This window comes from Sebastes umbrosus, chromosome 19 (genome assembly GCF_015220745.1).
Source record: "Sebastes umbrosus isolate fSebUmb1 chromosome 19, fSebUmb1.pri, whole genome shotgun sequence".
Classification (NCBI taxonomy): Eukaryota; Metazoa; Chordata; class Actinopteri; order Perciformes; family Sebastidae; genus Sebastes; species Sebastes umbrosus.
In genome coordinates, this window is record NC_051287.1 from 7,469,004 (window position 1) to 7,496,149 (window position 27,146).

Below are 27,146 nucleotides of genomic sequence, written 5' to 3' on the forward strand. Positions count from 1 at the left end.
TGAGTTCAACATCCTTTATTTTTAAACGCATGACAGCATCGGTTAAACACTACTTACTTTTGCTTCTTTTTTCCTGCTTTCTTTTTTTTGTGTGTAATAATGAATCCTTTAAAAAGTCATACAACCTTAGATGTAGTTTTACCTGTCACATTGTGAGGTATTTTGGTCGTGTTAGTGATTTAAGAATCAAATGTCATGTACGAAAGCCGTGAAAGTCAGATTTTGAGACGGCTGTTTCGTTGCAGTTAGATGGAGTTCAGCAACAGTTCAAGATTGCACAATGACGAACATAGAAATTCATAAAGGTGTGAGATGAAAGGCTGTTAAATGAGTGTTTATTTAGAGTTGGAAACGCAGTGATAATGGCGTGCGGTCACATTTGAATACAGCGGGTCGACTCTGCACGCGGCCATTGTGTTCCCATTAAAAGCCGATTTCACGGCCAACAGAACCGTAACAAAAGAGGCAGCAGGTCCGAAAAGTTTGAAAAGACTTGAAGAGAATAAAGGAAGAAGAGAAAGAGGAGGAGGAGGAAAGAAGAAGAAGAAGAAATGGGCGAGAAGATAGATGGAAGTGTGCTTTACTTTTCTCAGTTTTTTTCCCAAATGGCAAAGAATAGATACTGCAGTAATATCCTTATTATATTATTACAGTTACATAACACATCAGAATCTGGTTTATTGCCAATTAGGTTTTCACATATAAGGAATATACTTTTGTGCATTGGTGCATAACATGAAAATAATAATACAAAATTAAATTAAAAAATAAAAGTAAGTAGTAATATAGAATAGAAGAAAATAACAATACAAATACAAAAAAACTAAAAAAATATGTACAATATATTTGAATTAAAATAAAAGAGTTGCCTTCATATATCTGCATCATCTCTATTTAATCTCTACAAATGCATATAATATCTCTATATATTTATATATAATAACTATATATACAATGGATCTATAGACATTTTTACGTGTTCTTCTTTATGTATCACTATACTCATCTACAATACGTCAACTCTTTTTTATAACATTTTAATTTCTAATTATCTCTACATCTTATAAAACAAATTAAAATGTATATATTTTATCTCTGTGTATGAATCTCTTCTGTGTATTATCTGTGCATATATGAAGCTCTTATTTTGATGCACTATACCTATTTTCTCCCACAAACACCCCCTATAAAGACATTTGTTTTATATCTATTACTATTATCTCAGCATATGTCTATATAAATAGCTTTATTATGTTTACATACTGTTTCTCCAACCAACAAACTCAAAATGATCTACATAAGTATTTATATCTCTATATATGTTTGTGTTTTATGTATCTCTATAATTCTCCATACTACCTCTACACATCTGTTTTATTTCAAATAAATTATTCTCTCATCTCTATATGTTTATATATACTGTAATTATTTTAATGTCTGTATTATCTGTACTAATATAAAATTTGTATATATATTTAAAACAGCAGCATGTCTTGTTTGTGTCTCTGTATAACTCTACTTTATGAAGCTCTGTTAAATTAAATGAAGAATTAATTTATAAACAACAAAAATATTGTTTTGTATGTGTATAATGTGTATTTATAAATTTCTATAAATAAAGTTTTCTCTATGCAAATCTCTGTTTCAGCTCCACATACTGCATCAATTTCAATGCCTATATTATCTCTAATAACTAATTAATCATTGTTATCTTACCTATAACTCTATAAAATCTCAACATGTCATTTTTTTGTATATTACCTTACATATGTATGTCTATAAATCCCTATTTTACCACGACGTGTAAATAAATCTCTATATTTAGTCTGTTTTATCTCAATTAAGCTGTGTATTATCTAGTATATCTCTTTGAATATGTATATATAAGTAGCTGCATATGTGGTTCTATACATACTCTTCATTTCTATATTTCTCTATGTATAACTGTAAAAATGTGTCTATCATATATTTTAATAGTTTCTCCTATTAGATCTTTGATCTGCATCAAACTCAACAATATCTCTCTATATTTCTCTACTTCTTCATCTGCATATCTCAATAAAACTCAACATAAAGGACTGTATTCACACTTATGAATGTCTCTATTCTCTCTATTTCTGCATCTTTCTTCCTCATCAACCCATCAACATGTAATTTAAATTTAACACCAAATATGGCTGCCATGAAAACACACTGAACAGGACTCACCAGCAACCAACCACTGCAGGAGGAGGAGGAGGAGGAGGAGGAGGAGGAAGACTTTACAGCCGGACAGATGGACCCCCGTTCAGAAACTGCTGGGTCATTTAGAGAGAGAGAGAGGGAGGATGACACTGGTTATATTGAGAGAAAAGAGGGAGAGAGTCAGTGGGACAGATGCGAGGCAAAGCGGAGCAGTGTTTGTCACTAACGCTATAGATTAGCATGTGGTCTCCAGCACAAAGCTGCAGATCAATACTGCTGCTCTGTACACAGCAGATGGCCCGGGACAGACACACACAGAGAGAGAGAGAGAGGAGGAAACGTCCTGATCAACCTGCAGCTCTGCAGCTTTATTCACATTTTAGAGCCTGACCACGGCTAATAGGACTCACCAGGACACACAGCAGAGGAACCTGCAACTTCTGCCTCCCTTTCTTCTCTGTTTGAAACTCTTTCACAAGCTGCACCCTGGATGTGTCTAACAATTAGGATGTTGATTTTTTTCTCTCATTAATTCTAAACTCGGCTGACTTGAGAAAGACTTGTTTCTCAGTGTGTCTTTCAAAATAAATCAAATAAAAAATAAACTTGTAATAATACTAAAAATATATAACATTGTTGACTAGCTGATGTAGAATATTCATATACATTTTACATTTTAACAGTTAACTTATAATAAAGAACACATTTAATATCAGTTTACAAATGATGCATAAAATCTTAATTTCAATTTTTTTTAAATGCTTAAATACAAAATAACATTTTAAAAATACCTTTAAACTGACATTTGAACATGTTTTGTTATTTATGGTTGAGCATTTTTAACTTGTTATAACAAGATCTAAATCATAAAATTAAATTGGCAGCAACACAAAAATACAAAATATAATAATTTTCTAAATTATAAACTGAGAAACTGAAAAACAGTTCTTGACTTCTCAGTGTGTCTCAAAAGTTCAAATTAAATGAATGAAAGTCAAAATGAATTAAACAATGAACTTGTAATAACACTAAATGGGTGATGCTGAAAAAATATATAACATTGTTGACGAGCTGATGTTGACTGGCCATACAATTTCAACATTTTCACAGTTAACTTATAATAAAGAATGCATTCAATATCCGTTTACAAATGATGCATAAAACTTTGATTTCTAAATTAACTTATTTTTTTATATATACATTTTTTTTTAAATACTTTTAAACTGAAATTTCAACGTGCTTCCTTATTTATGATTGAGCCTTTTTAACTTGTCATAACAAAATCTAAACAATAAAAGGAAATTGGCAACAACACAAAAATACTAAATATAATAATTTTATAAAAATATAAAATAGTAGAATAGCATAATCTTTATTGTATAGCCGAGTCAGGAAAATTATCTTTGGTCTCACCCATGAAAATATAAGCACAAAAACATGTACACAATAAATAAATAATAATAATAATAATAATAATAATAATAATAATGCACATTAAAAATGTAATTAAACAAAGTAACAAATACAGTATATACATGTAGTTCTCCTGACAGCTGTATTATAATGGCACATTTAAAATGTACCTGAAACATTTAACTTAAATAATAAAACAAGAAATAAAGCAGAAATGCAGCAAATATAAACTGAGAATAGCAAATGCTAAATGTCATATCTCCCCGTTTGACACAACAGCATGACTCAGCTCAGCTCAAAGATAAACAGGCTAATGATTACCTCAGCAGTCAGTCAGTCAGTCAGTCAGTGTGCTACTGTGTGTGATATGCAAAAAAACACCAAACTTTTACTTCTATGTTTGATATCATCTATACATGTTGAAATTAAAGTGGTGGAGGTCCAAAGAGTATTATCTCTCCACATTAACACATTCTCTCAGAATTTCACGGGTGGTAATGATAAATACATTTGAAAAACGTATGCAAGAAGTCAACAACATACTGCAGGGGTTGTAGCAGGCTCAGTTTTTAAGCTGAAGATACTGATATCCTATCAAACTAAAAAACCTAAAGAATCCATCGGTACCAACGTTGTCGCAATGGAGGTTAAATAATGCTCCAAACTTGTGCTAAATTTTGATGAGGAAAAACTGGCATGGCCATTTTCAAAGGGGTCCCTTGACCTCTGACCTCAAGATATGTGAATGAAAATGGGTTCTTTGGGTACCTACGAGTCTCCCTTTTACAGACATGCCCACTTTATGATAATCACATGCAGTTTGGGCCAAGTCATAGTCAAGTCAGCACACTGACACACTTATACACAATATCTGTCATTGTTTTGTGTTGTTAATTGATTTCCAATAATAAATATATGCATATATTTGCATAAAGCAAGCACATTTGCCCACTCCCATGTTGATAAGAGTATTAAATACTTGACAAATCTCCCTTTAAGGTACATTTTGAACAGATAGAAAAATGTGCGATTAATTTGTGATTAATCACGATTAACTATGGACATCAAGCAATTAATTGCAATTAAATATGTTAATCGATTGACTGCTCTAATAAAAAGTGATGATTCATATTTCCACTCTGTGAGTGTCTCTCAGCCTCTGTCTTTGCAACCGTTGGACAGTTGACCTGTAATAACACTGAGGACAGTTACAGTGACTTCATGGTGAAATGTGTTGAGGCCTTGATAGCAAACTTGTGGCTAAAACTCATGGGAGCTGTAGTTGCTGTAATAAGAATTATCTTGGCTTAATCCTTATTAAAATGATGAAAATGTTCAAGTTATGCAATGAACCTTCAGCGAGGGGGCGGAGCTTTAGTCACCGCCTGGCTGTGATGTCAGCGTTTTGTTTACACCTCCGTATTGACTACAAACTCCATCACTTCCTCCTCCGCCTCCTCTTCCTCCCCCTGCAGCTGCTCTTTTACAGTGTCCCTCCCCCCACCCCCCTGAACCTTCCCTCCACCCTCCCCTCCATGTCGGTCCTTACTTCATCCCTCTTTCCCTCCACCTCCACCTCTTCCCCCTAGAGTGCATTTCTCTATCATCTTCACCTATACATTATATCTTCACTTTCCAACTCCTCATTGTTCACCTCCTCCTTCCCCTCATTCTCCTCCTCTTCCTCCTTTTTCTCTTCCTCCTCCATCTCCAAATCCTCCTCATCTTCTTCTCCCCTCCCTCATCCTTCTCTCACCTCCTCCTTGTCATACTCTTTCACTTCTTGCCATTTCGCTTCCCCTCCTCTTGCTCATCCTGTTGTACCTCCCGCTTCTGCAGCCGCCTCTCAAATCGGCAAAGTTTTAAGAGGAAACAGACAAACAGACTGACGGACAGACAGACAGACAGACAGACAGACAGACAGACAGGTCGTCCCTCAGCAGACCCCCTGCCTGTCTCTCTGACAGCTGATCAAAAGGAGAAAATGGGTCAGGCTTCTGTTCTTCTGTCCTTAATTACACAACAGTCTTTAAACAAAGCAACATCTGCCCAACTACCCATCCTGCTCCTCCTCCCCATCTCTTCCTTTTCCCTCTCCTCCACCTTCTTTTCTTGCTTTTTACATCCCCTCATCCTCCCGCTCATCACTCAGCTCCACTCAATGAATTTGGTAACACTCTATTATAAGCATTTCCAAGAAACATCATTGAAAGAACTCTAGGGATAATGTAGACAGTTGGTTCACTTCCAATTAATTAATTCCAAATAATTGCTTGTGTATAACCCAGAGTCTTTTAGTTAGTGCACAGCAGGTCAGTGGAACATGTAAAACTTTCAGTTCAATATATGTGGAGTTTCCAGTAATAATCCCATAATGAGTATTTCTCTTGAATATCAAGAGAAATACAACAATAATACCACCTATTACTGAAAATGTATTTTTTGATTGAAGAGAATACTAAAAGTATTTTTTGGCTAAGTCGATCTAGCCAATTTTGGTGTCATTGTTGTGTTTGTTCTTGTGTTTTATCATAATTTATGATGATAAAGGGGGTAAAATTATTTGCAAATTAATATGAAATAAGTGCCTGTGTTAATGTTTTTGTAGTTGTCTCTACTCTTGTTATTTTATGATGATGGATCAGAGAGAGAGAGAGAGATAAAGAGAGAGAGAGAGAGAGAGAGAGGCAGACAGAGTTATTTAGCAGTCATTTGTCCTTGGAAGTGTAATGAATTGTAAAGTGAACCAGCTACAGGCGATAATGCTCTTTCAATGCAGCTCCCACGCTCATCACTCCACCCAGAGACTGTCGATAACATCCCAACACACACCAACGCATCATTTACACTTCAGCAGTCTGCACTCAACACTGGGAGCTACTCAGCTGCAAACATCTGTCCAACACCAGGCAACAGACCAAACTATACCCCTTTACTGTATTGTCGCTCATCTCCTATGACATTATATCCTGTAATATTACATCATGGTACTTTGCAGAGAAACCTGACATGGTTATACCTCCTGGCAAAAACAAAAAAAAGCTCAGAAACAACTGTATTCGTTAAGAAAACATAAAAAGGCAAAATTCCATTACAAACATTGCTAACTGGAATGGTTTGTGCACGGCCCAGAACAGCAGTGCCCTGCAGCAGGTGATTAAAACCGCCCACAACATCCTTGGTATCCGATCTACCGAGCACCAGCGTTATCGGTGAGGTGAGGTGCCTGCGCAGAGCCCAAAGGATATTAGCAAAAGCCTGTTCACCCTGCTGCCGTCTGGCAAGCGATACAGAAGTATCGGCTGTCGTAACACCAGACCACAGAGCAGCTTCTTTCCTCAAGCTGAGACTCCTCAACTCCACATCATCCTCCGCACCCCACAATAATTATATGACATGGAACGTTCTTGTTAGGCTGTTTTTGCACAATATTATACCACTAACTTTTGCACTATACCCTCATTCCTATTGTAACCAAAGTTTGCCAAGCGGCAGTATTTGACGAGTTGGGAGTGAGAATGTGTTGTTTTGTGATGTGAAATTTTTACTCTTTGGGAAAATCCAATAATCAGGACTATCAAGATGAACCAGTGTTGCAATTATGTGTTTTTTTTTGTGGAAAAATTAAACCTTAAAGACAAATGATGGACAGACATAAACCTTTTGGGAGGTTGACAGCCTGCAAAGAAAAACAACAGGAAAATTCAACATCAACACTGTTGAGGGAGGTTTTGTTGTCCATCACGCCAGTTCTGGTTTTACCATGTGTTTATCATGTGTTATTTCCTGTCACCTTACTTTATCTCAACAATCAGAGGCAGCAGGTGATGAGATGAGAGCTGAGATGAGATCAAATTTTAATGTACCCTGTGGGCAAATTGCGTCTTTGCAGCAGCAGAGGAGAAAAACCAACATCCCTGGTTTGAATCACATAAGAGTACAGGGAATGTGAATATCTGCAGCATGTAAAGGTACATCATTATCTCTCCACACAGACACTGTTGGCTGAATTCTCAAGGTTGGCAAGTATGATAATTGCCACAGAACAGAGCAGAAGATGACACCTCGTACCCACATTTAAGTCCTACAGACAAGTTAATAGGTTATTATAGCATCGTTCATACTATACAATGATTTTTCGTTCAAATGCATCCCAGAGCAGCTTCACTTGTTCACACCAAAAGGCGCCGATTGGCCAGCTGGCCCCCTTTGCACCAATCCCTCTCCATCCCTACAGGTTAAATCACTAAACCTCTTTGAGGTTCTTTATATATGACATCTCTGTAATTCCTTTTCTTTAAATGCTGACATTTAGCTGTTTAAACGGGCTGATCCCCTTCTTTAGGAAGCAAATACACACACACACACACACTCACATCCAACCCCCCAGCATCAACACAGAAACAGTTTTTAAAGCTAGTCACATGTCAAAGACAATTTTTGGAACAGCAATGCAAAACAGCACTTTACTATGGACATAAATGCACTTTTTTCTGCTGCTAAACACGACTGCAAATTGGGAGTATGACTGCAAATTGTATGAATTTTGTCTGAAACATTTACTTATTTTATTCTTCTCTTGTTATTTTTAGGTATTGTTAATTGTAATACTTATTTATTCTATTCATTTTAATGCACTGATGGGAGCTGGGAGAAAAGATATTTAGTTTCCTTCTGTGTATGCAAATACTCAGTGAAATGACAATAAAGTGAATCTGGAATCTGGAATCTTGAATACATCAACCGTACACAGAAACACTAGGATTGCATCCCTGAGGTGCCAGACAACCTTCGCCAAGTATAAAAATATTGCATAATAAACCATACTTGAGAACAGAAATACACACAACATCAATAAACTATTAAATATTATAAAATAGATTTCATAAGGGTTGAGATGGCCCGCCATTTTTTTTTAATTAAAAGACCCAACCGACTTTAGTGTCTTTTGGAGGCCGTACCAGGCTCGGGTTTATGGTTAGAAGATATTGGCATCGTATGAAACTAGAAAACCTAAGGACTCCATTATACCAATCATGTCATGTTAACTTGTCAGGAAAGAGGCTAAACTCAAAACACTAAATTTTGGTGAGGAAAAACTGGCATGGCCATTTGTCAAGGGATCCCTTGACCTCTGACCTCAAGATATGTGACTGAAAATGGGTTCTATGGGTACCCACGAGTCTCCACTTTACAGATATGCCCACTTAATAATAATCACATGCAGTTTTGGGGAAAACATGCAGTTTTTTTAATGCAGTATATATGGGAACTTGGGATCCTAGTACCATTTTGCATCTTAACCCTCCTGTTGTCTTTCCATCGACCATGCAACTTTTGTCTTCCCGGGTCAAAATTGACCCAGTCTGGTTTGACTGTTTTTAAAGTATACATTATAAATTATCACCCAATTCTGTATTACACCTTTTTGGCCAACTTCATTCCAACTCATTACCACAAGTTTTACACTTTTTTGAGAATTCATGGTCAATAAACCTAATTTATATGAAATTAAACCTCATTTTTTTTAAAAAAAAATGCAGAAATTATGAATTATTTGGACTATACTCAAAATTGGAGGAATAATGTTGATGGATTATCACAGACCGGTATATGTCAAAGTTTAGTCAGAATATTACAAAAAAATGTTTAATGACAGTGTGACACATTGCACATGAACACCACAGGGGCTATAATTTTGGATAAAGTACCCATACTGCAACAAAAGTAGTGGTCATTATTATTATTTTTTCGCAAAGACCATATAAGGGAACCATCCATGTAATTTCGGGGCAATTAGGTAAAAGACATCCATATTTATGATATAATGAAGTTTGAAAACGGGTTGACCCGAAGACAACAGGAGGGTTAACAATACAATACAATACAATAGGTGTTTAATTTTGGCCCGTGGCCCTCCATTGAGTTCCAGTTTTGGCCCTCGAAGGGAAAAGTTTGGGCATGTATACTGTAATTTTTACAGTTTTTCTCAATTGTTTACACACAAATACTGGTACTTAACACACAATGACCACAACATGTAACTCATGCACCAACCCCCTGAACCAATTCTGCTAAACTACAAGCACAATTCCTGCTTTACACTCAAATTGCAGTTCTAAAACACACTTTTTTCAAAACACTACACACAATTCTCTGCATTTGGCATAATTTTCATGAAGAAAATCTCGTTTTCACAAGGAACACACTGTCATTCAAAATTCTAAAGCCAATTGCCCTACTATGCACACTGACTCATCACATGGTCAAACACCTGTCACACAGTGTTACAATTAGCAATCAGTTGATGCTTTTCATGGCTGGATTCGACATGCTAAGCGATATTTCCCCCGCTGCTTGGTCAGGGAAAACATTGCCTGTGATGTGGATGAGGTGCTGTGGCCAGACCGAAACAGAAGAGAGGATGCAGCATAGTTTTTTTTTACTGTAACTGTATACAGTAAATTCTTCTGTTGTTTTGTATGTAGACCACTGTATGTGCAACTTTGTGTTGGTTGGGATGTACACTGTGTACATTGTTTTTGTGGGGAAAATAAAATATATTTGTTACCGTGTATTTGTGTGTTCTGAGTATAAAAACAATATTCTAAAATATTTTACAACACACTTATGTATGTACTGTCTGTAGTAACAAAAAAAAGGCCTAAGTCATTATGATGAATGGAGAAGAAGTGTTTTCCATTCATCATAGTGTTTTACATTGAGCACATCAGTGTTCAACTGGTTCTTATAAATGTCTATTCATATGATGGTTTGTGTGTGTCATTTGAAAACAAAATACCATTTTGAGAAGAAATAACATTGTTTTGAATGTAAAGTTTCATTTTGCAGGAGAATTGAGGGGTTTTGCCCATTGTGTGTGTTTTTTGATTTGTGTGTAGAGTTCTGAGAGTATGAGGCATGCTTTCAGAAAATGTGTGTAAACAATCGAGAAAAACTGTAAATAAAAAAAAATAAAATAAAAAAAAACCATTCCCTCTCCATCCCCTACAGGGATGACCAGCCTCTCTGATTGGCCCTCTGCACCGTCACTCAGAGCCTCCATCCTCCTCCTCCTCCTCCCAGCAGCAGGTGTGGTTGAGCGGTCTGCTAGGGGACCGTGGACAGCTCCTGTGTGAGCAGCAGAGTAACGCAGGAGGAGGAGAGGGCTGGATATGGGGGAGCCACCGCACAGGCCCGAGGTACGATCGAGATAAAAAAAAAAAACACACTGGCTTTTTTTTTTTTTTTTTTTTTTATTAAATGTGCACCTATACTGGGGGGACAATACACAAAGACACCGAGCTGGAGAGGCCTTATTATAGGAGGAGGAGGACGGGGAAACAACCGAGGAAGTGAAGGAGGAATATACTGACCCATCCCGGAGAGGAGAAGGAGGAGAGGAGAAAGGAGGAGAAGACATAATTCCGCTCGCCCCGATGGACAGAGAGGACAGATGAATGAAGACTGCCTACACTAACGCCTATAGATGCCTGGCCAAGGACCTGGACGCCTATGCCATGAACACGGACATGACAATGGAGGGTTTGGGCAGCCTGCACGGCGGGGTGGCCGTGAGCTCCGTGGTGCCTGACGTGGACCTGATGAGCAGCCACAGCCCGCACCACCACCACCACCACCACCACCACCGCGGCTCGGCGGCAGCGGCAGCAGCGGCGGCCACTCTGCGGATACACCAGGACCTGGCCGCTGCTGCCGCCGCGTCATCCCGCTCCGCCATGGTGTCCGGCATGGCTAGCATCCTGGACGGCGGTGGTGTCAGCAGCAGCGGTGGTGTCAGCAGCAGCGGCGGCGGCGGTGGGGAGTACCGTCCGGAGCTGTCGCTGCCGCTGCACCACGCCATGAGCGTGCCGTGCGACGCGTCCTCCTCCTCTCCAGGCATGGGTATGAGCGGCACCTACACCACCTTAACGCCGCTGCAGCCGCTGCCGCCCATCTCCACCGTGTCGGACAAGTTCCACCACCACCACCACCACCACCTCCACCAGCACCAGCAGCGGCTCTCCGCCGGGAACGTGAGCGGGAGCTTCACTCTGATGCGCGAGGAGCGAGGCGTGCTGCCGGGCATGAACAACCTGTACGGTCCGTACCACAAGGACCACATGTCCGGGATGGGTCAGAGCTTGTCCCCGGTGCTGGGGAACAGCCTGGGGTCCATACACAACACCCAGCAGGGGCTCCACAGCTACGGCGCCGCGACGCACGGAGGAGGCCACGACAAGATGCTGAACTTCGACGCCGCCTCCATGCTGGCCAGAGCCGGGGATCCACACCATCACCACCACCAGCACCGAGGCCTCGTTGGTGGTCCTGCAGCCGGGATGATGCCGCACTTGAACGGCATGCACCACCATCCTGTTACCGTGTCCCACCCCCAGCATCCTCACCCTCAACACCCCCACCTCCAGTCTCCATCCCACGGGCCCGTGTTGGCTTCCACGCGGGAGAGAACGCCCTCCTCCTCGGGTTCGCATCAGGGGGTGACCGGCAGCAACTCTGGTCAGCTGGAGGAGATCAACACCAAGGAGGTGGCGCAGAGGATCACGGCGGAGCTGAAGAGGTACAGCATCCCCCAGGCCATCTTCGCCCAGAGGGTGCTGTGCCGCTCCCAGGGGACCCTGTCGGACCTCCTGAGGAACCCCAAACCCTGGAGTAAACTAAAGTCAGGCCGGGAGACCTTCAGGAGGATGTGGAAGTGGCTGCAGGAGCCAGAGTTTCAGAGGATGTCGGCCCTCAGACTGGCAGGTAAGAAAAGAAAAACAGTGCAATACCATGCTGGTGTTTTTTTGGAATTTAAATCACAAAAAAATATATATATTTCCCCCTACTGTTTTTTTTTTTTAATCTTTTGCTGGCTTTGTTTTGGTGTTTCCTCGTGGCTCCTTTTTCCTGCACTCCAACTTTGTTGGAATTTCATTTAGAATCACTGGTGTTGTGATTACCATTATTGATCAATAACAAAAAAGAAATCGATAGGAAATGACAAGGTCACTCACAGGGATTTCCCTCCAACTCCAACAGTCCCTTCTCTCTGCAACTGTGCAGTCATTTTTTTCCCCTGTCCCTGTATGTTATAGAGGGGAAAACACTGCACTTTTACAAATACCATTATTCAGCTACAAATTGAGGCTTAAAAATAGAGTAACCCATTAAAAAATAAGAAAAGAATTCAATTGTAATTACAGTTTAAGATGAAGTCTTGTTTTGTTTTTTATGTTTTCTCTCTCCCCCTTGTTTTAAGTTGTGGAATTTTGTGTTAAAACAAAGAGACAGCTGTAAAATGAAAATATAGTGGTAAAGAATGTGATGATTGTATATGTTGCTGAAACTGCAATAAAAACTAAGTTAAAAAGAAAATAAGAAAAGATGAAAAAGGGCAGTGCTTTAATTTAAAAAAAAATATTATTTATATTTGGAATTTTTTTCACAAAATTTAAGAAATAATCTATTAAACTTCAAGGGATAAACATGTTTACTTAGTGGCACCATGCTTTTGTATTTTAGTTTTATTCAGCTGGTGTTGTTGCTGTCATTAGCCTGTTAAAGGCTTGTCGTATTATTCTGGCATTAGCAGGGAGAGAGGTGTGAGGAAGCATTCACAGCAGGTGGAGAGGGTCGAAAGGAGGATTTGTGTTTGATTGTGCAGGAGCTTGAAGTGATCAGACGGCTGTGACATAAACATGAAGGGTTGTAGCATCAGTGGGTCTGGTGCCCCCTCTAGTGAGGAACCTGGTCTCTGTCCCAACAACAAGCCTCTATTGTCTGCAGGGGACAGCAGCAGCAGCAGCAGGGACCGAGCCACGTAAAACAAAAAAGGATCAGGTGGCTTCTTATGAGAGTGGATTTTATTCAGTTCTTCAGGAATATTGCACGAACAGAGATGCTGTGGGGTTTAGTTTGTCTGCGGTGAGTTTAAAGTGAGATTTGATCACATTTAATGTATTTAACAGAGGTGTTTTTGATGGTAATGCAGAGTATTGTAAGCCTGATATTATGTGAAGGAACTGCATGTTTGAATTCAACTTGATAGTCTGCAAAAGTGAAAATTAACTCTACATTCACCTGAATTATTGTTAGAGTCTGGGATATCTTCTTACAGTGTAAATCAGTATAAAGAAAACAGGAGTTCAGCTCATTTGCACAATTTTTAAAGCAGTTTCTAGCTGCCTTAATGTAATGATTTTCAGATAAAAACAGAAAAAATATTCAAAGAAACCAAATACATTCAGTAACACAGATAATAAAAACAAAAGGCAGATTAAAACAAAACAGGAGGAGGGCAGTATGTAGGTGCAAGTGTTTAAAGAAAGTGGTGAATAACCTTATTGCACAAAGAGCTTTTGGAACCGAAGAGGACTTTTCATGAGTCGAGAAAATCATCAGACAGTCGTCTTTTTAAAAAAAAGTATATTTTTTAAAAGTAGAAGAAGTTTCTCAACCAATAAATGATCAGTCTTAACTCGTCAGTTCATTGAGTTATCTCATAAAACTCCATGTTATGAGGTCAGGTTCTAAACACCTTATTGTAATACAGGTAGAGATGGCTAACAGTAAGATTAAATAGATTTTAGCATTTCTCGAATGAGCCTATAGACCTGTGTTGGGATATTTTGAAACATCACTAGAATATCAAAATTATTTTCCAGTTTTAAAGCTTCACTATCACTATTTCACTTATTTAACTGGTTCATGCACTTGAGAAAAAGACTTACTCCAGTATTTTACATGTTTATGTATTTAAACATATATCTATGTGAAGACAAGAGGTTTGAAAATATATAGGCAAAATCATACTGTAGGCTATACAGATTAGATAATTGCTGAGAGTGTGGTGGTGAGTGATGATGCATGTTACATTGTTTATTTAATTAAATAGTCATTATTTAAAAAAAAAAAATGCTGCCAAATAGCAGGCTAAAACTTGATTATATTAATTGCTGTCCAGTAAAAAACAATGAATTATAACATTTTCAGATAAAATTAAGATAATGTTCCTTTGTGGATTGAAAAAGACTACTTCTTTACTTCTTTGGCTAAAAAAAACCCTCGAAAACCCAATTATTTATAAAAAAATAAATTATTGTCATGAAGCTTGAAACAAAGCAGTTTTTCTAATTTCATGGACAGTTTACATTTTGGAGAAACATGCTCTTCATTGGAGAGTGTTTTACTGTAAATATAGATAATATAGTCTGAGTTTAACTTTATTGTCAATAAGGTCCTATCATATAATACCTAAAGTGTGTTTACTTAATATTTAGTGGGCTTTTCATAAGTGTGTGACTGTGTGAGGCATGCTATATATGTTACTTTTTTTTTTTTAATTAAATGGTAATTATTTAAAAATGCTGGCAAATAGGCTGGTTGTTATAAAGAATGTAGAATTAATTTAGTCAACAAATATTTGAAATGATGTAGAATGAGAAATGTCATTATATTAATTGCTGTCCAGTAAAAAAAACCAATACATTTCAAAATTTTTAGATAAACTCAAGGATTAAATGCTCCTTTATGGGTTAAAAGAAATATCATACTTTTTTGGCTAAAAAAACAAAACAATTATTTATAAAAAAATAAAAAATAAAAATTCTTATTGTCATGTAGATATGTCCTGGTCAAAGCAAGTCAGTTGAAATTGAAATAGATTCTTTTAACACCGGTACACATGATGTGTTATTTAAATTTGTATCATACCTGTGTGTCCTCTTATAATAATAAAACACACTTGGGTCACATTTTTAACAAAACACATGTCAACATGACCACATATAGAAATGACAAATCTAAATGATAAAAAAAACACAATAAAAATGTACTTTTCATTTAATGGACACAACCTGTGTGGAGTTTACGGTGCACCATACCATTCCTAAAATATTCCTAAATGAAGAGTAATTATGGTCTATATCAAATGACTCTATAATAATTCTGTAATAATCTTAGAATTAACCTCATTACTCGTGATAAAATATTGAGCATTACAACAGCACTAGAAACAGATCAGAAATAAGAAGAAAATATATATATAGAAATAAGAAATAAGTGAAAGTATGCAGTATATTCCAAATTGTGTAAAGTTAATTTAGTTTATTTATAGCGAAGATATATTTGGTATTCTACTAAGCGTTGAATACTAAATTGATTCCTGTAATATTTTTATATAGGGACTTTTCAAATATCATCCAAATTGTATATATTTTACACTTGTGGGGTCTTTATGTGTATTCAGTATTACTTTATTTAACTTTATTACTACCTATTATTGAATATAAACAAACAACACTATTTTTCCTGCAATATATAATATTACTAAAACAACATTTAAACTGTTTTTTTTCAACAGGATCCCATAATAACTTTTTATGAACCCATTTATTATATTTCCTATCATATCTCTATAATATTCCTACATTATACCATCATGTTCTCAGCGTGTTTGTGGTGTTTTCATAGTGTGTTTAACGAGATCAGATCATATTCTAAAGTCTTATATCTGCCATGGTTTCATCTGACACATCCTGGTGTAGTGGCTGATATTTTGGTGGCTGCATCATATTCCAGTGTTTGCTCGTAACATCTGTTCGGTATCCTTTTAAGTTGTTCTGACATTATAATGTGGCTTTATTCGTGGTGTAAATGTAACATGGTTTCAAGTGGCTGAACAGACTTTGCTGAATAGATTCTTGTAAAGAATAATCACTGCAAATAGGTGGCGGTTTCTTTTTCCTTTTTTCCCCCAATTAATGGAGATCCAAACATCCCAGCGTGGACAGCTGATTCTCCAAAACATTGATTGGAATTTTGCATTTAATTAGCCTAGATTCGGTCAGTGGATTTGGTCCAGCTCAGATCCTCATGTGTTCACATTATCTCTGCAGGATGTGGCTATTATTTTAGTAAGGTTTCTTTGATTTTTAGGGGCTGGTATTTGACGATGTATGTTAATAGTAAGTGACATGAGGTGACGGTGGATGGAGGGTGGAGCTGGAGCAGAGCAGAGGAGCGTTCATGTGATCTTTGTTTCCCCGTGTGTTGTGAAATGTCAGCGTGCAGATACACACTGAACAGAGCTCGTACTCGTACCGTTGTCTGATGGAGCTGCACTCATCTGCTTTCCCTCTCATAATGAAAAACACTCGCCGGCTGCTGTTTGTGTGTTACTGTTTTCTTTTTTAAAAAGGCAGAGCATCTACGAATCCAACCGTAAATCACTATTAGGGTTGGGAAGCCAATTGATTAATATACTAGTGCCAATAGTTACAGCAGGCTACCTGAGTTTTAGATGATTTTTAAGTATTGCGATTCGATATTGCTATTTATTGCGACACTAGAATATGGGAAAAAGTTCAATCATACACTTCTAGAGACTTTTACTTTGGAAAATATCTAAATTGATACGGTAAAAATGTTTGATTTTCGGTTAGATGAGTTCGCTCCAGCAAAATTGAAACACTAACAATTGTTTACTCTGCCTGATTTCCATGATGTATCTTTGAAGTTGAAATAGAAATGCAAAAATAAGACATTTGGGTGGTTTGGTAGCTATTAAGATACAGAAACACGGCTAATAGCGGGATGAAGTCAGAGGTTGGCCATTGGAGAACTTTAAAGTCAGGAATTTTAACCAATTCACTTCTGCATTTTTGATAAATTTTGTATCAAATCTGCATTTATATGCCACAGAGTTTCCCTCCCCTGATTTTAGCAACAACAGGACAAAGATAGGAACAATAGCCTATCTTAACAAAAAGACTGGAGGCACTACTGGCAGCAAAACCCAGCTGACAAGAACGATTAGTGACTAGCTTGTTAGATAACATGAAACAACATGTAAATCAGACAGTTTTCTCTTGATGGATTTAAGCAAGCAGTTTCCCACGCGTCCAGTCTCTGTGCTAAGCTAGACTAAACACATACTGCTGGAGTCAGGACGCCTCCACATTAAAGATATTTCTAAGAGCAGAAATATGAATTGCTTTCTTTCTTCCAGCTTGACTCTGGAACTGTAATTGGCATCCTGCGGTTTCACAGAGAACGGGTCAATATTGTCCAGGTTTTTTACGTCAGAAACATGCTAACACATCTGGTTGTTGTGAAGATACTCCTTGCAGTATCTTTTTCTACTCATTTTAGTTGCTTTATTTATTTATTTATTTATTTTTTATTTTTGCCAGGCATTACATTTTGCTCATTTCAGCGCTCTCTCTTCTCTCCACGGTGACTTTAAAATGATTGTACGAACAGAAGGAGCCTCAATTCCTAGATCAACAACGCTACAAGCAGCCAATAGAGCTGAGGTCAAAGGTCAGAGCTGCAACACTCAGACAATGGACGGAGCAAATATTCCCCTGACCCTGAGACGAGCAGAGAGGAGAGGCAGCAAAGAAATGAGAGAGCTGGGAGACAGGGATATATTTTGCTTTTTCTCTTGCCGTTACATTTTCAACATTAATGTCCTGCACATTCACACAACCATGAGAATATGAATGATTATAAAATGATGTGCTGAATCCCATCACATTCCTCTTTTGCTTCTTTTAGTTTCTCTTTATCAGTTCATTTCCTCTCCCTCTAGATCGGTTTCTTCCTCTCTTAATTACTTTCACAAATGGCCACTGAAATGTTTTCTTTTCAACTAATAATGGACAGAGCTGTCAATGAGCATCCCACGATCTACTGTATTGAAGTCAGAGCTAAGATCCAGCAAAACTAGATGTTAGATTTCCTCAAAGTTCGTTTACATGAGTGTCAGATTTCCACTTTTGGAGTCATCGTTTCTGGAGTTGGGGAAACGTTCATTTGATTTATTCATTTGTTCAGAATACTTGTATATACATGTTCTTGTTAACTACTGTATACTCTGGGTTGGCTAAGTTGGCTCATATATGGATGTCCAGGAAGAGTGAAGTCTGTTGTGTGGGCTCCACAGATCCAATGAAAGTCTTGCAAGGTCTGCTGGCAGCACACCACAGAGGTGAATATGGCTATTGTCAAACAGTGAACAGTCATAAATGGGACTGTGGACTGTTCTTGTCCTTTGTTTGTTTTCGTTATTGTTCTTTTTATAAAAATAGATACACAAGTTCTGAATTGTTGTATACTTCGATAGGTAGATAGGTTTTCTTATCTGATTTCTTTCCCTGTCAAATTCATAATTGAATTTTGCTTTATTGGCATAACTACGAATACACTATATGGCCGATGTGGACACCCCTGTCTATATATTTTTGTGTAGGCTACTTGGTCTGGGGATTCTTTTCGTGGTTTGGGCCATAGGCCCCTTTAGCCTGGTTCCAGACCTCTGAATCATCATCTGCATCTCAGATGTCTTCAGTGTTTCATAAAAGTCTGTTATTGTGCTCTTCAAAAGGCTGTTTCCCTAAGTGGAGAAACAATAAACCAAACAGAGCTTCATAGGCGGGAATAAGAATGGTCATCTTCCGAGAAATGTAAACTAGCGACAAAAACTGCCACAAAAAATGTCAACAAGCGTGTATGACAAAAAAATGTTTAAGTCATTGTAAAGAAACTCGTGGAAAGCACTATCACAGCTTCGGTGTCGACTTATATTGTCGATGATGGGATAAATCTATCACTGCTGACTGGTTATGGCAAAACAAAACAATCCCTGCAGCCAGGTTCCAAACTGATTAATGCCCATGGTTTTGGAATCAGATATGGTCGTGATGTTTGGGTTATTTCTGCCTGCCAAGGACTCGCTACACTGTTGAATGTTCAACATTTCTATGGCATTACTGGGGCGGTCAATCGATTAAAATATTTAAACACCATTAATCGCATGATGGTCCATAGTTAATCACGAATAATTGCAAATTAATCACACATTTTTTATCTGTTCAAAATGTACCTTAAAGGGAGATTTGTCAAGTATTTAATACTCTTATCAACATGGGAGTGGGCAAATATGCTTGCTTTATGCAAATGTATGTATATATTTATTATTGGAAATCAATTAACAACACAAAACAATGACAAATATTGTCCAGAAACCCTCACAGGTACTGCATTTAGCATAAAAAATATGCTCAAATCATAACATGGCAAACTGCAGCCCAACAGGCAACAACAGCTGTCAGTGTGTCAATGTGTTGACTTGACTATGACTTGCCCCAAACTGCATGTGATTATCATAAAGTGGGCATGTCTGTAAAGGGGAGACTCGTGGGTACCCATAGAACCCATTTTCATTCACATATCTTGAGGTCAGATGTGAAGGGACTTCTTTAAAAATGGCCATGCCAGTTTTTCCACCAAAATTTAGCGTACGTTTGGAGCATTATTTAACCTCCTTCGCGACAAGCTAGTATGACATGGTTGGTACCAATGGATTCCTTTGATTTTGTTTTCTTATTTATGTTTTCTTATGATACCAGTATCTTCACTCTGGCTTTAAAACTGAGCCCGCTACAAGCTAAAAATCACAAGTTGCGTTAATGCTTTAAATAAATTAGTGGCGCTAAAGCGAATTTGCGTTAACACGTTATCAACGCGTTAACACGTTATCATCGCGTTAACTTTGACAGCCTTAGCATTTATGAAACTTTTTTTGGTTCAGAAACGTCAACATCGTCCACAAAATTTCTGGCGATTGGGTTGCCATCTCTGTATCTGTAATCTCTGATCTTCTCTGTAGGCATCAAATTTACTCGCAATGCTTCAGTCTCAATCACGTTAACTTTGACTTTAGAAAAGAAGAACATTTCAAACCCAAACTGTCTGTTTGTCAGGCACAGAGGTATCTGTTTAGATGTCCACATACTTCCAGCCATGTAGTACAGTGTTGCCAAAGCAGGTTTTTACAAGGTTTACAATGCAAGTGCCAGAATTGTGAAGAAAAAGACAACAAATGTGCACGCACACAGTATTCACTAACACTATTACTATGATAAAAGAAATACAAATCAGTCGGTATAAATGTCTCTTTGCAGCTTTTCCTCCTTGCCTCCTTCTCCTCTCCTTGATTTAAAATCTTTTTCTTTCTCTCGCCATCTCTCTCCTCCCTTGGACCTGTCTCTCTCTCTCTCTCTCTCTCTCTCTTTTGGGGGGGAGGTATTATGTGATCGTCGGGGGAATTGAACACAAGAGCAGAGGCAGCAGCGGCCCGATGAATTATTGATGGGAATCTCGGCGTGACCCGCCTCGGTCTGCTCACTTCACTTCTTCTTCACCTCACAGCCGGGTTAACCAGGCAAAATGGAGGGAGGGAAGGCGAGAGAGAGAGAGAGAGAGAGAGAGAGAGAGGAGGAGTCCATTGTTTGGTTGGAGGATGCTGGCTGCCTGTGACTCCAAGTGAATTATGGATGAAAAGACAACGAGGCTCAAAGCAGTGTTAGAATAGAATAGCTCATATAAAAGCTGGAGTACAAATAGGAGCCGTGGTCAGCACAAACGGAGACCATAGGGGGGAAGTGCTCTAATAGTTTACATGGTTAATTCAGTATAATGTACATTTCCACAGCACTAATTCCATCAGAGTCATGCTGCTCTCGGTGTCTGTTTTTAACCCTCTGAGACCCACAATAGACCAGTTTTTGTCTCTTTTTAGGCGGGTACATCATGTGAAAGCTGGGAACCTGAAGATTAATTTGAGATGCAGCTCAGTCAGCACTGTGTTTCAAGTTGTTCTAGTCATAAATCAGAAATAAATAAATTAAAATAAATGTTGAGAGTGTATAAGGGCTTAAAACATTATCATAAAAGTTAATGATCATGGTCATCCCCATGCTCTGTTATGTCTCAAGTTGTTTTAGTAATTTTTGTCTTGATACCATTTGTTTCACAGATTTGGTGATACATAAAACCATTTTTTACCACTCGAGAATTGATAAAAAATGATCAATAATCTATCTAAAATACCACGTTACGACACCAAGACCTCGAGGAACACCATAGAAAAAGCCATGCTTTTGAAAAGAAAGAAAAAACTTTTCAGTTTTGGAGATTTGTGCAAGAATTGCATTTTTTGGCGATTGGATGGCGAGCACTTCTGTTCTGGAAACTGCTCAAAATCATCCTTATTGTCAATATATATACCCAATTATGTAATTCCAAGACTGTTTAAGGACCTCAGTATGCAGAACTATTCAAACACATCATTTTTAGAATAGGCCAAAATAACACATTTATACTGCATTCAAAAAACTGCATGGTTTTTGCCCAAAGCTGCATGTGATTATCATAAAGTGGGCATGTCTGTAAAGGGGAGACTCATGGGTACCCATAGAACCCATTTTCATTCACATATCTTGAGGTCAGAGGTCAAGGGCACTCTTTGAATACGGCCATGTCCGTCTTTACTCGCCAAAATGTAGCCTATATTTGTAGCGTTATTGAGCGTCTTTCCTGACAAGTTAGCATGACATGGTTGGTATCGATGGATTCCTTAGGTTTTTTTAGTTTCATATGATACCGGTATCTTCACTCTAGCTGCTACAGCCTCTGAAAGACAGTAAAGTCGGTCGGGATCGCAGGTCTCAGAGGGTTAAAACAAACTCTGTTCTCATTGACATTAATTCAAAACGCTTCTACTTTGCCGTTTTTTTTCGATCGCTGTTAAATTGCTGTCAATGAACATCAACACTTACTACAGATGTTTCACATTAAAAGCCTGCCAGAGAGGGATTATGCACTTTGAGCTGCTGGAACGCTTTTCAATGGTAACATGTTTTTAATAGCGTTTGGAAAACAATGGCGCTCCATGGCAAAGAGGAATAACATACATCAGACTTTGGATACACACACACACAAAACTCGTTAGGATGATCACGCCATTGCTGGTCTTTGTCTTTTCATGGGGTTTGTTGACTTTAGGAAAAATATAGAATATCACCAGACTCATCCTATAGTGCCTTTTATGTTACAGAGCAGAATGAGAAGAGTCCACTTAGAGTCAAACTGTGCTGAAAATCTGAATGACTGAACCTAAATATTTTCCATTTTACGCATCCTGCTGCAAGCAGACACACTGCATTATTTATGAGCCCGACCCTGCTTTATGACACAGATTACCAGCAGTTACTCTGTATATGTGTGTGTGTGTGTATGTGTGTGTGTGCGAGCGAGCGAGCGTGCGTGCGTGCCTTTGGCCTTACAGTTTCAGACTGTGGGAATACAGTTTGTGTCCGTTTTCAGGGTTTCTGTTCTGACCTCCTGCATATTCACAGGCTGCTATTGATCCGTAATAATGGATTTCAGGCTGCTGAGAGGAGACTTTTGATGTTTGTTTGTGTGTTGTCAGCGTGAGAAGATTTGACAGACGCTGTTATCTCTGTCCTATCCTGTCGATAGCAGGTTTGGAGGCTGGAAACTGAGACATGGCTGAGTCTGTTTACAAGTGTTGGGGGAGTACTACTGCATACAGTATGTGAAAACAAAAGTTTTGTTGCTGCATCGGTTAGGGCTGAAGAATGCAAGTTTGACAATGAAAACAATCTGGAGCTAGAAAGAAGCAAGCTTATACCAGACCTCTGTAGCCCAAAAAGACTTCCACATGGTACGAACATCTGATCTGGATCAGGAAAAACACTTGTTCATGTGGGTGTAAATGAACTCAGCATTTATTATTTCATTATCAGGGCTGTCAATCGATTAAAATAGTTATTCACGAATAATCGCAAAATGTACCTTAAAGGGAGATTTGTCAAGTATTTAATACTCTTATCAACATGGGAGTGGGTAAATATGCTTGCTTTATGAAAATGTTGTATATATTTATTACTGGAAATCAATTAACAACACAAAACAATGACAAATATTGTCCAGAAACCCTCACAGGTACTGCATTTAGCATGAAAAATATGCTCAAATCATAACATGGCAAACTGCAGCCCAACAGGCAACAACAGCTGTCAGTGTGTCAGTGTGCTGACTTGACTATGACTTGCCCCAAACTGCATGTGTTTATCATAAAGTGTCTGTAAAGGGGAGACTCGTGGGTACCCGTAGAACCCATTTTCATTCACATATCTTGAGGTCAGAGGTCAAGGGACCTCTTTGAAAATGGCCATGCCAGTTTTTCCTCACCAAAATTTAGCCTAAGTTTGGAGCGTTATTTAACCTTCTTTGTGACAAACTAGTACTACATATCTGGTACCAATGGATCCCTTAGGTTTCCTAGTTTGATAGCTTCAACCTAAATATCGCCGTTCCTTGTAAGGAAATTAGAGGCGTTAAAACAAATTTGTGTTATTACCACTTTAACTTTCACAGCACTAATATATATATTTGTATTTGCAATCAGAATGCGATCGGATCATCCAGAGTCAGAAATTTGAATCAGTTCTCAAAGCCAGGTGTGCAACACATTGCACATTTTTGCTTCCATATGTATTTCATATGACTGCATCATATTCATTCAGCAAAGCACCGAGCTCTTTATCAAATCTGCGAACTCCAAACATCAGCCCTGCGCGTTCAGACTCTTTACAACCTTCACTGTAGCTCCCAATAAGAAAATCAGAGGAATAGCGTAGTGATTTTTTGTTAAGTCTGTCCACACCAATTACGGTGCCCCGCCGGTGTTGGAGCGGTAGAAGTGTTGCCGGGGCCAAATGAGCGGCTCGGGTTCAGGGGAGAAAATGGTCCTGTCGCCGCTTTATTACACCGGTCAAATCAAACGTGACACCTGGACTCTGAGCTCATCGAGGCGGAGCGCACAGAGAATACACACCACACAATCAGTCAGAGCTACACACACACACACACACAAATGCAGGTAGGACAGGAACTCTGAATCATGCTTAAAGTACCAGTCAAAATGATCATTTTTTTTCACCTCATTTACAGTGCATTTTGAAAGCAGTGCACTAGTGGTAATATCTCACCACAGCGGTATTGTAAAAAAAAGTCTTTCTCAAATTAAAGACGACGTTTCCCCTCAATCCTGTTTCTCTCCTTCCATCCCCTGCCGTCGACACTCTGAAAGCTCAAGTTGCTATTTTGTAATGTTCAGCATTACATAAATCCTGGTAAATCACAGAGGAATTGTGTATTAATCCGCCGCTGAAAATAGTCCCCAACTAATGCACTATTTACTTGTGTTTGAGCAATGTTTGCTAAAAACCACAATGCCCGACTGTTTTAGAAACTTACTCAGCCTTTTACAATTGAAGCTATCAGCAGAATTTCGGAAGCAGGACCGCACCTCAACGTACCACTTCCCGTATTTCCTATAAATACCCGCCTAACCCACTGAGGTCTGTACTACGAAGCGAGTTCAACATACCCAGGTTATCTTCTCGTTATCTGGCTTAACTAACCCAAACAAACAAGATCCCGCTAAGCGTTAAGTGGTTATCAACTCGGTAAATCAACCCACGGTTTCTCAATCTGGCGATGAGCGCGTTCACATGAAAGGGGCGGTGTTTAAAGCATCTGACCAATCACAAACATGGATAAGTCTACTGTCAGCAGAGCGGCACATTTTACAAACCAAGAGCAAACTATATTAGACAAATACGAAGAAGTTAAACACATAATCCAGGCTAAAAGTAACACAGTTGAAGCTGCCAAATGCTGGAAGGACAGATGGCAAAAGAAAACAATTGCTGATGTGTGAATGCGTAAATTAACAGATTTGTTCATTCAATGGAACACTCAAAAGTCAGTTATAGTCGTCTAGATGGGGCAGTGATGTATAAAAAGCTTTCAGAAGTGTATTGGATGAGATAATTACACTTCATTATGCCCTTTGACAGCAATGTGGCGTGTATGACTATTTCAGCCTTCTTTCAGCTGCGTCCCCGACTCAAGCGGTGTGAAATGGACTTGAGAGCAAGTAAAAACATGAATATAAAAACATAATTCAAAGCGGCATAAAGCCATCTGTCCTTCCTGCATTTGTCAGTTTAAACTGTTGTTTTTAGCCTGGATTATAGCTTAAACTTTGTATTCGTGTAATATTATCATACGATAGCTCACCAAGCTCTGATTGGTCAGTAGGTGGTGCTTCTTATCTCCAACATAACCTGCTCTGGAGCAGTTAGGTTAGGTGTTCAGCATCAGTTACCATGGTGATCTACCCTGGTTACCATGGTAACTGATGCTGAACACCTAACCTAACCTGCTCCTAATCTGCTATCCAAGCTAAACAACACAGTTTAAACGGACAAATGCAGGAAGGAGAGCTGGCTGTATGCTGTGGGTGCTTATTGCTTTGAATTATGTTTTTAATTTTTTTTTTTTTTACTTGCTGTCAAGTCTGTTTCACTCAAAAAGTGCGATATTTAGCTTAACCATAATATGAGCAACATCATCCGTCCACTCACCTCATCTTGAGTACGGTCTTCGTCTCACGCATCCCCCATCGGACAACGATCTAATCGCGGCGAAATCAGGACGAACCACGTCCAATCAGCCCGACGCCAGCAGACCAACCGCAGAAGCCGAATAACTTCTCCGCCGCGCCTCCTCCGTGCCGAAGATCCGCTTCCCGTAAAATCCAAACGCCGTCCAGAAAAGTGAGTCCAGCAGCAGCCAGCCTCCACAGAGTCTCTTCCACGCTTTACCTCCCTCGTCAGAAAGGACAGGACACAGACAGTCCATCTCCTCCGAAGACAACTCCAGTCACCCGCCATGGACCCGACTCCTCCGGTCTCCTCGCAACCATCACGTAGCAACACTGGGCTCTCTTCCGGGTGACGTCATCACGCACACGCGCTGCGAACGCAACGCACCTGTTAAAGGGACAGTTCACCTTCATCCTCCAGCTAAAAAAGACATTAATGATGGACCGACTGATTTTTTACAGAATAGGTTCCTTCGAGTTAAATATATATATTAACATATAATGTATAACGTCCTCGCTCATTCATTCAGTGCCATATATATATATATATATTTATTACACAGCGCTGCTGAATACTCGATTCTGGTTGGTTAATCACAATGTTCTGCGGTCTGCTATTTCTTTATAGCAGACCGTTGCTATGTATAACAGACGTTGCTATGGGCGCATTCTGCAGTTCTGATGTCGGACTCTGGAGGATTGTTTTTGTGTCAAATTATTGATTCCTTAAGTAGGTAGCCTTAGCTTGTGGCTATAAGCGGGATAACGTACAGCTAGCGGGTCATTGTTGTGAAAGAAACCCCTTCAGGGGCTGTCGGGCTTTCTTTCACAACAATAACCGGCTCGCTGTACATTATCCCTTACATATTAGGGTTTCCAAAGTTAACATGATAAAAACGCGTTAACGCAAATTTGATTTAACGCTACTAATTTCTTTAATGCATTAAGGCAACTTGCGATTTTTAGGTTGTAGCGGGCTCAGTTTTAAAGCTAGAGTGAAGATACTGGTATCATATGAAACTAGAAAACCCAAGGAATCCATTGGCACCAATACTAGCTTGTCTTGAAGAGAATGAAAAAATATATATAAATGTATATGTGTGTGTTTTCTGACAGACATTTTACATATGTAGGACACTGTAATGTTTTGGATTTGATGATGGTGCATGTCAAGAGGCATCCTGTAAACAATACAACATGTTCAACGATCCACTATGTATTT

At 38.8% G+C, this 27,146-nt stretch overlaps 1 protein-coding gene and 1 long non-coding RNA gene across 3 annotated transcripts in view; one reads left to right on the forward strand and one right to left on the reverse strand.

Moving 5' to 3' along the window:
* LOC119478128 lies at nt 1-26,414 on the reverse strand. Its single transcript, XR_005204389.1, has 2 exons — nt 25,905-26,414; nt 1-2,294 (listed from the first exon to the last, which is right to left on the reverse strand). It is a non-coding gene; the product is annotated as an uncharacterized LOC119478128 (long non-coding RNA).
* Nucleotides 10,565-27,146, forward strand: part of onecut2 (one cut homeobox 2) — a 46,931-nt gene continuing 30,349 nt past the window's right edge. For both annotated transcript variants that reach the window (XM_037752570.1, XM_037752571.1), the window contains exon 1: nt 10,565-12,363. In XM_037752570.1, coding sequence (XP_037608498.1) covers nt 11,058-12,363 — 1,306 coding nt within the window. In that variant the 5' untranslated portion in view covers nt 10,565-11,057. The remainder of the gene's footprint in view (nt 12,364-27,146) is intronic.